The following is a 14968-nucleotide window of genomic DNA, read 5'->3' as shown; positions in this document are numbered from 1 at the left end:
CCTTTCTTTCCCCCTCCTTTCTCTTGTGCTTTCCCCAAATGCATAGCCGTGCACTTCGCTAGACGGAATTCCATTGACCAATTATCCGCCCATCCACCAAATTATTGATGCCTTTATTAGTGTCGCCTGCAAACCTCCCAATTGTATCTCCCAATTTTAAGTCTAAAAATAATCCATCCGCCAAATCTCTGCCCACTCCCTTAACGTGCCGATATCCCTTGGTAGATTCGACCTCCTCGTGATAACATACTCTCCCAGCTCTTGCACTCGCAAATTTAGCAACCATACGTTCAGTGTGCTCATTCATAGCATCGGAATGGCTATCCCTGTCGAAGTTGCTATCCTCATTTCATAGATGCTGCCGAATCTGTTGAGTGCCTCAAAGATGTGGGGCTGCTGTTTCGGATCTCCAGAACAGGGCTTATTGATATGAGGGCGCCTTTGCACATTCAGTTTCTAGGAAGCCAGTTCTGTTTGGGCACTAGCTCACAGTGAGTCCATTTATGGACTGTTAAAGCTTTTTGGTTAGCAGTCGTTATTTTCCCTTGGGAACAGCCTGATGTCATCTGCTTTGCTTGACAAGGAATGAATGTACAGGGCAGGAAGAACTGTGATCAGGTCTGGTGCAATAAATACTTTAATCGAGCTCAGTAGGTACACAGAGAATTAACTTCAAATCAGAGTGATCATGACAGTGATTTTGTTTACTTTCACAGCAGTAGCAATCAGCCCATTTAATCATTAACTCTTAAAAAAAATTGCCATCATATAAAAGCAACGCTTCAAAATAAACTGATTCGAGTTCATTTTTTTTTTTACTCTCCTGGTTATTTTAAATTTGTTTTACTGGGAAAAATAAAATCATTATTAATTGAAGAGCCAAAAGGTTACAATCTGAAGCCCTGACAGATTTCTCACCCACTCCCTCCCCGCCACCCCCCCAGCCATTGATAGGTTTGTACATCTAGGGGCTTAGCCCTGCAGTCAGGACACAGGGAATTCCAAGTGGACAGCCTTAGAGAAGGTATGTGTGCGCAATACGTGAAAACGTACCTTGGGTGATCTGGGGATGGGGAGAGAAAACACATTCAGTTTTGTACAAGAGCACTTCTGGATGTAGGCAGAAAGAGAAAGGGCGAAAGGAGGATTTGTGCTTCATTCACACCCGCGCGGGTTTCAATTTTTGTTTTAAAACCCCAGTTGCTGGATACAGCAACCCACTCAGTTTTGCCGCAAGTAGTATTTTCTTTGCAGGATCAAAGCGGTGATCAGACTCAGACAGACGGTCGAAAGCAAGCCAAACATATACACGGAATAATTGGCCCCTTTCCTTTCGAAATTGGCACGGCCTCCTGCACAAAGATTGAGGGAGTGGAAAGGGGTGGGGGAGGGGTGGGGTGGGAAGAGAAAAAAAAAACACAGGAATTAACTTGCCATCTCAGTTTGCTTTGGTGATTCTTCATCTGCTCTCAAACGGATGGAAGACTAGCCCCCGCTCATTGGATAACTTTGTTATAAAGTTACAAACTTGGCAACAATGATCAGGTTCAATCTGAGGATAACCACCAGGCTGCTCAATATTACCGGCCATTGCATTCCAATTGCACTTCGAGAGGTGAGGGAACAATTGCAGCCCAACCTGCCCGCCTTGAGGATCAGGTGCAAAACCCAATTTTGATCTCCATGGTAACCAGCGTTGCATACTTCTTTTATTCAGTTGTGGGCCGTGAGCGTGTCTGGCTGGGCTAGCATCTGTTGCACATCCCTAGTTCCTCCTAAGAAAGGTTTGGGAGGGAACTCGAGGATTTTAACCCATCAACACTGAGGGAACAATGATATGGAACATAGAACACTACAGCGCAGTACAGGCCCTTCCGCCCTCGATGTCGCACTGACCTGTGAAACCAATCTGAAGCCCATCTAACCTATACTATTCCACTTTGAACCATATGTTTATCCAATTACCATTTAAATGCCCTTACATTGGCGAGTCTACTACTGTTGCAGGCAGGGCGTTCCACGCGCCACCTACTCTCTGAGTAAAGAAACTACCTCTGACATCTGTCCTATATCTATCACCCCTCAATTTAAAGCTATGTCACCTCATGCTCGCCATTACCATCTGAGGAAAAAAGGCTCTCACTGTCAACCCGATCTAACCCTCGGATTAGCTTATATGTCCCAATTCATCACCTCTCAACTTTCTTCTTTCTAATGAAAACAGCCTCAAGTCCCTCAGTCTTTCCTCATCAGATCTTCCCTCCATACCAGGCAACATGCTAGTAAATCTCCTCTGCACCCTTTTCAACACTTCCACATCCTTCCTATAACGCGGTGACCAGAACTGTATGCAATACTCCAAGTGCGGCCCTACCAGAGTTTTGTACAGCTGCAGCATGACCTCATGGTTCTGAAACTCAATCCCTCTCCCAATAAAAGCTAACGCACCGTATGCCTTCTTAACAACCCTAGCAAACTGGGAGGCAACTTTCAGGGATCTATGTGTATGGACACAGAGATCTCTCTGCTCATCTACACTACCAAGAATCTTACCAGAAGCCCAGTAATCTTTATTCCTGTTGCTCATTCCAAAGTGAATCACTTCACACTTCTCTGCATTAAACTCCGTTCACCACCTCTCTGCCCAGCTTTGCAGTTTATCTATATCCCTCTGTAATCTGCAGCACCCTTCAGCACTAGCTACAACTCCACCGACCTAAGTGTCATCCACAAATTTACTAACCCATCCTTCGACACCCTGATCCAGTTCATTTATAAAAATGACAAACAGTAGTTTCGATGTTTCTAGGATTCTCTGTAGGAATTCTAGGATTCTATGCTTGGAAGGTGCTGTCTAAGGGTGGGACGTAACATGGATTGCCCTCTGAACATTTAAATTCCCTGATGCATGATAAAGTTTTCTTTTTGCCAGTATTTGATGTGCCTGGCCAACCTGCCCGAGTGAAAATGGTGGTGAACTTCTGGTACACCCACAGCACCATTCCGGGTGGACTTCCAGGATTTTGACCCTCCAACAGAGAAGGAAAGGCAACACAGCTCCAATTCAGGATGGTGCATGACTCGGAGGGGAATATGAAGTCGTTGGTCTCACCAGAAAGAGATGATTGCATCCACTGTGCAGATATAATTCCTGGAGGCTGCTGTGCTAGTTCATAAAGTACAGATGGTTGTGTTTTTTAAGACTTGTTGGTTTGAACTGTAGAACTGTAGCAATGTTGGCTTAAATTGGTTCATTATTGGTCCATTGGGAAGGTAATGGTCTAGTGGTAATCCAGAGACCCAAATAATGTTCTGGGGACTCAGGCTCAAATCCAAATGGTGGAACTTAAAAATCAGAAGAAAATCTAGAATTAAGAATCTACTGATGATCCGGAAATCATGGTCAATTGTTGGAAAAACCCATCAAATTCACTAATGTCCTTCAGGGAAGGAAACCTGCCATCCTCACCTGGCCTGGCCTACATGTGACTCCAGACACACAGCAATGTGGTTTGTCTTAATTCCCCACTGAAATGGCCTAGCAAGCCATCCAGTTGTACCAATCGCTACAAAGTCTCGAGACATGAAACTAGATGGATCATCAGGTATCAACATAGGCATTGGAAAAGACAACGGCAGAAACAGGCCTGTCGACCCCGCAAAGTCCTCCTCTCTAACATCTGGGGGCAAGTGACAAAACTGGGAGGGCTGTCTCACAGACTAGTCAAGCAACATCCTGACACAGTCATACTCATAGAATCATACCTTACAGCCAATGTCCCAGACACCACCATCACCATCCCTGGATATGTCCTATCCCACCGGCAGGACAGACCCAGCAGAGGTGGTGGCACAGTGAGATACAGTCAGGAGGGAGTTGTCCAGGGACTCCTCAACCTTGACTCCGGATCCCATGGAGTTTCATGGATTCAGGTTAAACAGGAGCAAGGAAACCTTCATACTGATTACTACATACCGCCCTCCCTCAGCTGAGGAATCGGTACTCCTCCATATTGAAGAACAATTGGAGGAAATAGCGAGGGTGGCAAGGGCACAATATGTACTATGGGTGGGGGGATTTCAATGTCCACCACCAAGAGGGACTCAGCAGCAGCAGTACGACTGATCGAGCTGGTCAGGTCCTAAAGGACAGAGCTGCTAGACTGGGTCTACGGCAGGTGGTGAGGGAACCAACAAGAGGGAAAAACAGGCTTGTCCTCATTCTTACTAACCTGTCAGCTGCAGATATATCTGTCCATGACAGTGTCAGAATGAGCGACTATGCACAGCCCTTGTGGAGACAAAGACCCGTCTTCACATTGAGAATAACTTCCATCGCTGTGTGGCACTATCACTGTGCTCAACGGGACAGACTTCAAACAGATCGAGCAACTCAAGACTAGGCATCCATGAGGCACTGTGGGCCAACAACAGCAGCAGAACTATACCCCAGTGCAATCTGTAACCTCATGGCCCAGCATATCCCCCACTCAACCATTATCACCAAGCCAGGGGATTAACCCTGGTTCTGTGGAGAGTGCAGGAGGGTAGGCCAGGAGCAGCACCAGGCAGACCTGAAGGTGAGGTGGAAGTGAGCACTGCAGATGCTGGAGACTAGAGTCGAGAATGTGGTTCTGGAAAAGCACAGCAGGTCAGGCGGCATCCGAGGAGCAGGAAAATCAATGTTTCAGGGATCAGCCCTTCATCAGGCATGAGGTGTCAACCTGGTGAAGCCACCAAACAGGGCGACTTGCATCCCAACAGCATAAACAGCAAGTGATAGACAGAGCTAAACGATTCCAAAACCAGCAGATCATCTGTGCAATTCTGCCACATCCAGGTTGTGAAGCAGATCATCTGTGCAATTCTGCCACATCCAGGTTGTGAACGGTGGTGGACAATTAAACAACTCACTGGAGGAGAAGGCTCCACAAATATCCCCATCCTCAATGATGGAAGAGCCCAGCTCATCAGTGTGAAAGATAAGACTGCAGCTTTCCTGGCAATCTTCAGCCAGAATTGCCGAGTGGGTGATCCATCTAGGCTGCCCCAGTGGTCTTCAGCATCACATTTCCCAGTCTCCAGCTAATTCGATTCACTCCACGTGATATCAAGAAACGGTTGGAGACACTGAATACTGCAAAGGCGATGGGTCCTGACAACACTCCGGCAATAGTCCTGAAGACTTGTGCTCCAGAATCTGCCGCTCCCCTAGTCATACTCTTCCAGTACAGTTCCAACACTGGCACCTACCTGACAATGTGGAAACGTGCCCAGGTATATCCTGTACACAAATCTAATCCTGCCAATTACTGCTCCATTACTCTACTCTCAATTATCAGTAAAGTGCTGGAAGGTGTCATCAACAATGCTCTCAAGCAGTACATCCCAGCTTGGATTCCAACACTCAGCTCCTGACCTCATGCTTCAAACGTGAACAAAAGAGCTGAATTCCACAGGGAAGGTGAGAATGATATCAAAGCCACATTCAAACGAGTGTAGCATCAAGGAACCCTAGCAAAACTGGTATAAATGGGTATCAGGGGCAAACTCTCCACTGGTTAGAGTCATACTTGACACACAGGACAATGGCCATGGTCGTTGGAGGTCAGTCATCTCAGCTCCAGGACATTTCTTCAGGAGTCCCTCAGGCCGGTGTCCAAAGCCCAACCATCTTCAGCTGCTTCATCAATGAACCTTCCCTCCATTATAAGGGCAGAAGTATAAGCACTACCGCGGTTAGGTGGTAGTGTGTGGGGAGTTAATTTAGAAAAAAGTATAACAGAAAATGTTGATTTAATCCCTACCCTCCCCTTCACTGTTTTGATCACACAGCGTTGCCCTTTGATGTGAAGGGCACTGCTTGTCACTGGCCACTCGGGTGTTTCCTATCTTCCTGGTGTTGGAAATTGAATAAAGATTCGTGCACTTTGTGCCTATCACTGTGTCTCACACCTGCACACACACACCATGGGGGTTGGGGAAAAAGTAAGCACTACCGCAGTTAGGCAGTAGTGTGGGGGTTAAATAAATAAAAAAGGGCAGAAGTGGGGATGTTAGCTGATGATTGCACAATGTTCAGCACCATTCCTCAGGCACTGAAGCAGTCCATGTCCAAATGCAACAAGATCTGGACAATATCCAAGCTTGGGCGAACAAATGGCAAGTAACATTCACATCACACAAATGTGACCCCCCCATCATCAATAAGAGACAATGTAACCACCGCCCCATGACATTCAATGGTGTCAACATCACTAAATTCCCCCACTATCAACACCCTGGGAATGTATCATTGATCAGAAACTCAAATGGCCTCATCACTTAAACACAGTGGTTATAAGAGCAGGTCAGAAGCCATGAATACTGCAGTGAGCAATTCACCTCCTGACTCCCCAAGCTTGACCATCAGCTCCAAGGCACATGACAGGAGTGTGATGGAATACTCCCCACTTGCGTGGGTGGGGGCAGCCCCAACAACACTCAAGAAGCTTGACACCATCCCGGACAAAGCAACACGCTTGATTGGCAATACATCCACAAGCATCCACTCCGTCCACCACTGACGCTCAGTAGGAGCAGTGTGTACTACGTAAAAATGCACCCTCTGGCAGCACCTTCCAAACCCATTAACACTTCCATCGAGAAGGGCGAGGGCAGCAGATACGTGGGAACACCACCCCCTGTGAGTTCCCCTCTAAGCCATTTATCATCCTGACTTGGAAATATATTGCCTTCCCTTCACTGTCGCTGAATTAAAATCCTGGATTCCCTCCCTGATGGCATCGTGGGTCAACTCACAGCAGGTGGACTGCAGCGGTTCAAGAAGGCAGCTCACCACCACCTTCTCAAGGGGGTAACTAGGGACGGGAAGCTGGTTCCAGCCAGAGACACCCACATCCCACAAAATGAATAAATTAAAAGATGTATTTGTTTTGAGAGGGAATAGAGAAAGTATCAAAATCGCAACTAAAAATGAGGATGAACCCATCCATGCTTGTCGGATTTTTCACACACTGGATGCCTTTTGCAGCTCCAGGAATGACAAAAAACATGCACCTGGACTCGCAACTGCCATATTGGTCAAGGTTGGAACACTGGCCTGCTATCCCTTGCGAACTGGAGCAACATTTAGGAATCTTTGCTAAACAAATAATGTCCCTATTTGGAGTGCCACTAGAAGATGGGATTCTTCCGAGCAGTGGGTGCTGGCAGCACCGAGGACAGTCACATCCACACATGATCCAATAAGCCAACCTCTATGGGTCTGACCCATAAGGTAAGATTGTCTAATACTTACCCAAACGCAGAGCAGGTCAAGAGATTGTACAGGATACTGTTAACTCCACTTGGTATCCCCTTGGCACTGCTGCCTCCAGCCGGGTATACCTCACCCATCTTTTCCAAATGCAATCATCCACCACTCCATCATCAGAATCCCTCACATTTCTGATTGAAACAACCAACTATATGTGGCCTAATATCCAAGCTATTCCAAAATCAATATTCAGCTTTCCCAATCCAATGTTCCACACTTGCAGACCCAATATCTCATCCATTCTTGAACCAATTGCCCTCTAATTCTAATCCAACAGCCCATCCTTTCCCAATTTATGAGCTCATCATTAACAAACTGATGTTGCACTCCCCTCATCATCAAGTATCCCACTCATCCCCCGCATCACAGTTCCCAATCCAACATCCCACTCATTCCAGGACCAATCATCCACCCTTTTTGACCGAATTAACCAATTTTTGTAAACAAATCACTGAATCAATCCCAATCCAGCATGCCTTCCTAATCCTGAGCCAATTGCCTATTTTTCCTAAACCAATGGCTCACACTTTCCAGTATCCACTGCAACTCCTATGGCGGTCTTGGGTAGTAAGGCATTATGGGTGGAGCTGAGAAATAAGAAGGGTACAGTTACATTGTTGGGACTGTATTACAGACCTCTCAACAGTGAGCGTGAGGTAGAAGAACAAATAGGTAAACAGATTACGAATAGATGTAGAGACAATAGGGTAGTGGTGATGGGAGATTTTAAATTTTCCCAACATTGACTGGGATACACTTAACGTCAGAGGTCTGGATGGAGTAGAATTTGTACGAAGCATCCAGAAGAGTTTTCTAGAGCAGTATGGCAATAGTCCGACGAGGGAAAGGACCATATTGGACCTAGTACTGGGGAATGAGTCAGGACAGGTGGTAGAAGTTGGGGATTTCTTTGGGAACAGTGACCACAATTCTGTAAGTTTTACAATAATCGTAGAGAAAGAAGAGAGTGGTTCTAAGGGAAGAGTGGTAAACTGGGCCAAGGCCAATTATATCAAAATTAGGCAGGAGCTGGGAAATGTGGATTGGACACAGCTATTTGAAGGGAAGTCCACATTTGAGATGTGGGAGGCTTTCAAAGATAGGTTAAGACAGTGCAGGTTAGGCATATGCCGTTGAAGGCAAAGGATAGGAAGGGCAAGATTTGTGAACTGTGGATGACAGGAGAAATCGTACGACTAGCCAAGAGGAAAAGGGAAGTGTACATAAGGTCTAAGCAGCTAAGAACAGAATGGGACCTGGTGGAATATTGGAAGAGTAGGACAAGTCTTAAACAAGGAATCAAGCGGGCTAAAAGAGGTCATGAAATAGCTTTAGTGAGGAGAATAAAGGAGAATCCCAAAGCATTTTACTCTTATATAAGAAGCAAGTGGGTAACTAGAGAAAGGATTGGTACACTAAAAGATAATGAAGGAATGCTGTGTGCTGAATCTGAGAAACTGAGTGAGATTCTGAATGATTACTTTGCATCAGGGTTCACTGAGGAGAGGAACATGATGAATCTTGAGATTAGAGATAAAAGTTTGATTGGTCTGGATCACATTGGCATAAGTAGGGAAGATGTGTTGGGTAGGCTAGAGGTTATTAAGGTGGACAAATCCCCAGGACCGGATGAGATCTATCCCAGGTTGCGAGAGGAAATAGCTGGGCCCCTGACAGATATCTTTGTGGCATCCTTAAACACAGGTGAGGTGCTGGAGGACTGGAAGGTTGCTCATGTTGTCCCCCTGTAAAAGAAGGGTAGTAGGGACATTCCGGGTAACTACAGACCAGTGAGCCTGACGTCAGTGGTGGGAAAGTTGCTGGAGAGGGTACTGAGTGATAGGATCTATTTATATTTAGAAAAGAATGAGCTTATTAGTGATAGACAACATGGTTTTGTGCCAGGGAGATCGTGTCTTACTAACTTGATAGAGTTCTTCGAGGAAGTGACCAAGTTGTTAGATGAAGGAAGGGCTGTTGATGTCACAAGCATGGACTTTAGTAAGGCGTTTGGTAAGGTTCCCCATGGTAAACTAATGGAGAAAGTGAAGTCATATGGTGTGCAGGGTGTTCTAGCTAGGTGGATAAAGAACTGGTTGAGCAACAGGAGACAGAGAGTAGTAGTTGAAGGGAGTTTCTCAAAATGGAGAAAGATGACCAGTGGTGTTCCACAGGGGTCAGTGTTGGGGCCACTGTTGTTTGTAATATACATAAATGATCTGGAAGAGGGCACTGTTGGTGGAGTTGCAGAAAGTATAAGGGACTGTCAGAGAATACAGGAGGATATAGATAGACTGGAGTGTTGGGCAGAAAAGTGACAGATGGTTTTCAATCCAGAAAAATGTGGGGTGATTCATTTAGGCAAGACTAATTCTCCAGCGAATTATACAATGAATGGAAGAGCCTTGGGAAAAGTTGATGGGCAGAGAGATCTGGGAGTGCAGGTCCATTGTACCCTGAAGGTTGCTGCACAGGTGGATAGAGTGGTCAAGAAGGCATATAGTATGCTTGCCTTCATCGGACGGGGTATTGAGTATAAGAGCTGGCAAGTCATGTTAACATTGTACACGACATTGGTTCAGCCGCATTTAGAATACTGTGTACAGTTCTGGTCGCCACATTACCAAAATGATGTCGATGCTTTGGAGAGGGTGCAGAGAAGGTTTACGAGGATGTTGCCTGGCATGGAAGATGCTAGCTATGAAGAGGGGTTGAGTAGGTTAGGTTTGTTTTCATTAGAAAAAAGGAGATTGAGGGGGGACCTAATTGAGGTTTACAACATCATGAAGGATATAGACAGGTTGGATAGAGATAAGCTTTTTCCCAGGGTGAAGGAGTCAATAACAAGAGGTCACTCTTTCAAGGTGAGAGGTGGAAAGTTTAAGGGGGATACACGTAGCAAGTACTTCACACAGATGGTGGTGGGCGTTTGGAACGTGTTGCCAGCAGAGGTGGTAGAGGCAGGCACGGTAGATTCATTTAAGGTGCGTCTGGATAAATGCATGAGTAGGTGGGGAGTAGAGGGATACAGATGCTTAGGAATTGACCGACAGGTTTAGACAGTACATTTGGGTTGGCTCAGGCTTGGAGGGCTGAAGGGCCTGTTCCTGGGCTGTACATTTTCTTTGTTCTTTGTTCCTTCCTAATTATGCACCCTTCCTGGTCCAGCACCACATATACTCTTGAATCAACGCCCACCTTTCCTGATCCAATAATCCACCCACTCCCAAAGCAATTGTCCACCCTGGTCAATATAACTGGTGGACTTTACCAGTTTCCTCATTTCCCCTCCCCTCACCTTACCCCAGTTCCAACCTTCCAGCTCAGAACTGTCCTCATGACCTGTCCTACTTGCCAATCTCCCTTCCCACCTATCCACTCCACCCTCCTCTCTGACCTATCACGTCCATCCCCACCCCCATTCACCTATTGTACTCTGTGCTACTTTCTCCTCACTCCCACCCCCCTCTCATTTATCTCTCCACTCTGCAGGCACCCTGCCTCTATTCCTGATGGAGGGCTTTTGCCCAAAACGTCGATTTTCCTGCTCCTCGGATGCTGCCTGAACTGCTGTGCTTTTCCAGCACCACTCTGATCTGAACTCTGGTTTTCAGCATCTGCAGTCCTCACTTTTGCCCGGCCAATATAACCTCCCACTCTAAGAACCTCCTGTTCACAGGATAATTAACCACTCTTTCCAGTACAAATTCCCAATTTCCCAAAACAATCGATCACACTTTATGATCCACCACCTTTTCTAAAATGGGTTATTTCACAGTATCTGGACACCCCTAGTGAAACCACAATACCTTCCCTACTTTTCTCCTTAGAAGTGGGGTAGTGAGCTGCCTTTTCAAACAATTGCATTCCTTAGGATGCAGGAAAATTACAAATGCTGAGAGTTAGGGTGCTATAGGATATTTGACCCAGTCATAATGAATGAGCCACGACATGGTTTCAGATCAAGATTATATGTGACTTGGAGAACTTGCAGATGTTCCCATGGATCTGTAGCCCTGGTCCTTTAGGTGGTGGACACCTCAGGTTTGGAGGGTGCTGTCGAAGGAGTCTGTGTGCATCCTGAAGATGGCTCATGCTGCTGCCTTGTGCACCAGTGGTAAACAAACTGAACATTTAAGTGATGAATGGGGGTCTGATCTCGCGGACTGCATTACCTTGGATGTCCTTGGGGCTCTTTGAGTTGCACGCAACAAGGAAAATGGGGAGTACTCCTTCATACCCCTGACATCTGCCTTGCAAATGGGCAGCACAGGCTTTGTGAAATCAGGACGTGAGTTACACCATGCACAACTCCCCAGCCTTTGGGTGTACAACATCATTTATGTGACTTGCCCCATTCAGAATCTGGTCATTGCTAATCCCCAGGATGTTGGCAGTGGAGGATTCAGTGGCTGTAATGGCATTTAATACCAAGGTGGTGTGGTTAGATTCGCTCTTGCATATTGCCATTGCTTGGCACTTGAGTGGTGCTAATGTTACTTACCACCATCCCCAATTCCAAGGGAAGGCAATGGCCTAGTGGTATTATCATTGAATTGTTAATCTAGAGGCCCATATAATGTTCTGACCTGGGTTCAAATCCCACTATGGTGGAAGTTGAATTCAATAAAATTCTGAAACTGAGAACCTAATGGTGACCATGAATCCATTGTCATGGGCGAGAAAATCCATCTGGTTCACTAATACCATTTAGGGAATGGAATTGCCATCCTTACCTGATCTGGGCTCCATGTGACTCCAGCAATATGGTGGATTCTGAACCATTTTCTGAGCAATGAGGGACAGATAATAAAGGCTGGCCGAGCCAGAGATGTGTAAGAATGAATGAAAAGAAAATTGAATAGCTATCCTCCCAGAAGCTTAATGACTTTCCCGCTCAGTTGAGTTTCTCAACTCAACTGCCTAACATTCCACACTTCCTTTTCCAATATTCCACACTCCATTCCATGACTCCTAGGGCTCGGTGGTTAGTGCTGCTGCCTCACAGCGGAGGAGAAAGTGAGGACTGCAGATGCTGGAGATCAGAGTCGAGAGTGTGGCGCTGGAAAAGCACAGCAGGTCAGGCAGCATCCGGGATGAAGGGCTAATGCCTAAAACATCGATTCTCCTGCTCTTCAGATGCTGCCTGACCTGCTACGCTTTTCCAATGTCACCCTTTCAACTGCTTCCTCACAGCTCCAGGTTCCATCGTCGGGTGACAGTCTGTGCACACTCTCCCCACATCGGCGTGGGTGTCCTAAGATGCGCAGGTCAGGGTGGATTGGCCAGGCGAAACTGCCCATAGTGTGCAGCGATGTGCAGGCGAGGTGGATGAGCTATAGGAAACGTAGGGTGACAGGGATTAGGTAGGAGATGCAGTTGGTCTAGGGTGGGATGTTCTTCGGAGGGCGGGTGCGTGTGGACTTGATGGGCTGAATAGCCTGCTTCCACACTGTAGGGTATTGTACGATTCGCCCGCCCCCATCCTCCCCAACCACCCCATCCCCAAGCCAATTGGCGCTGCCGGCTCACTTACCTAGTGTGCCACGGGCCGGACCTTCCATTCGGCTGTGCCAGTGGCTCGGGGGGCCTTGCCAGCTCTGCTGAGGGAGAGCCCGTGGTTCAACCCCGCCGTGTCCCGGGCCAGGATTCGCACCTTGTGCGCCCAATCGCGAAAGTACCCCAATTTCTAGGCCCACAGTCAGGGAAAAAGTATGCGGAGATGCTATGGCCACGGCTTGTACAGATCGCGACCCGCGGTGGGTGGGTGGGGGTAGAGGAGGGTAGGAATATTAAAGGATCGAGGTGGGAAAAGCAACACACCGAGTGAGCTGGCCGGAAACACTATGGGTCCCTGGGAGAGATGAGCGGCCTTGACTTTACTCTCCATGGATCGCAGCTCCCGCTTCCTCCGGGTCGGCACACAACCCCGCTCACACCGGTTGGGGGAGGAGTTGGAGTGACACAGGATGAGGTCGCAGAAGATGTAGACCTGCGGGAAGTCCTCGAACTTGAACACGTGGAAACTGAAACGCTGCTTCCTGAGGTCGTTGGTCTTGTAGGTCCTGAACGTCTCGTCGTTGACGCAGCTGCAACACAAGGAGAAACTGAGCGTTAACATTCGGAGGTGTCTCTCACGGTGGGCTAGAGGTCTCTTCAACCCAGGCTGGTCAACCCCACCCTCCCGTTGGTTACGTTGAGAGGGAGGGAGACCAGGTGGGTTGTGAATAGAAACAGAATTTCAACCGATCTGTGGAGGCAAAGCAGACTGACCACTTTGAGCCCGTCTTCAGAACTTACAGTAGCCAGAAACAGTATTTTCTAGCTATGAAGAGAGGTTGAGTAGAGTCATAGAGATGCACAGCACAGAAACAGACCCTTCCGTCCACCCTGTGCCAACCAGATATCCCAGCCCAATCTAGTCCCACCTGCCAGGACCCAGCCCAACCTCTCCAAACCTTTCCTATTCATATACCCATCCAGATGCTTTTGAATGTTGCAATTGTACCAGCCTCCATCACTTCCTCTGGCAGCTCATTCTATACACATACCACCCTCTGTGTGAAAAGGTTACCCCCTTAGGTCCTTTTATGTCTTTCCCCTCTCACCCTAAACCTATGCCCTCTAGTTCTGGACTCCCCCACTCCAAGGAATAGACTTTGTCTATTTACTCTATCCATGCCCCTCATAATTTTGTAAACCTCTATAACGTCGCCTCTCAGCCTCCGACGCTCCAGGGAAAACAGTCCCAGCATATTCAGCCTCTCCCTAGAGCTGAAATCCTCCAACCCTGGCAACATCCTTGTAAATCTTATCTTAACCCTTTCAAGTTTTACAACATCTTCCGTTAGGAAGGAGACCAGCATTGCATGCAATATTCCAACAGTGGCCTAACTAATGTCCTGTACAGCCACCACATGATGTCCCAGCTCTTGTACTCCACACTCTGACCAAAAAAGGAAAGCATACCAAATGTCTTCTTTACTATCCTATCTACATGTAACTCTATTTTCAAGGAGCTATGAATCTGCACTCCAAGGTCTCTTTGTTCAGCAACACTCCCTAGGACCTTACAATTAAGTGTATAAGTCCTGCTAAGATTTGCTTTCCCAAAATGTAGCACCTTGCATTTATCTAAATTAAACTCCATCTCCCACTCCTCAGCCCATTGGCCTATCTGATCAAGATCCGGTTGTAATCCGATGGAACCTTCTTTGCTGTCCACTACACCTCCAATTTTGGTGTCATCTGCAAACTTACTAACGATACCTCTTATGCTCACATCCAGATCATTTATACAAAAGACAAAAAGTAGTGGACCCAATACTGATCCTTGTGGCACTCCACTGGTCACAGGCCTCCTGTCTGAAAAACAACCCTCCACCACCACCCTCTGGCTTCTACCTTTGAGCCAGTTCTGTATCCAAATGGCTAGTTCTTCCTGTATTCCATGAGGTCTAACCTTGCTAACCAGTCTCCCATGGGGAACTTTGTCGAATGCCTGACTGAAGCCAATACAGATCACGTCTAACGCTCAGCCCTCATCAATCCTCTTTGTTACTTCTTCAAAAAACTCAACCAGGTTTGTGAGACATGATTTCCCACGCACAAAGCCATGTTGGCTATCCCTAATCAGTCCTTGCCTTTCCA

General features: G+C 47.0%; 1 protein-coding gene across 3 annotated transcripts in view; it reads right to left on the bottom strand.

Moving 5' to 3' along the window:
* Positions 1–626: 626 nt before the first annotated feature.
* Positions 627–14968, bottom strand: part of LOC122541161 (IgGFc-binding protein-like) — a 36510-nt gene continuing 22168 nt past the window's right edge. The window contains exons 6-7 of one of the 3 annotated variants that reach the window (XM_043677774.1): positions 13142–13407; positions 627–1352 (exon numbers count right to left, since the gene is read on the bottom strand). In XM_043677774.1, coding sequence (XP_043533709.1) covers positions 1222–1352; positions 13142–13407 — 397 coding nt within the window. In that variant the 3' untranslated portion in view covers positions 627–1221. Of the gene's footprint in view, positions 1353–12854; positions 13008–13141; positions 13408–14968 lie in introns of all 3 variants that reach the window. The other 2 variants (XM_043677775.1, XM_043677776.1) reach the window with 2 other exon arrangements.

This window comes from Chiloscyllium plagiosum, chromosome 37 (genome assembly GCF_004010195.1).
Source record: "Chiloscyllium plagiosum isolate BGI_BamShark_2017 chromosome 37, ASM401019v2, whole genome shotgun sequence".
Classification (NCBI taxonomy): Eukaryota; Metazoa; Chordata; class Chondrichthyes; order Orectolobiformes; family Hemiscylliidae; genus Chiloscyllium; species Chiloscyllium plagiosum.
This window is presented reverse-complemented; position numbering and strand designations above follow the sequence as displayed.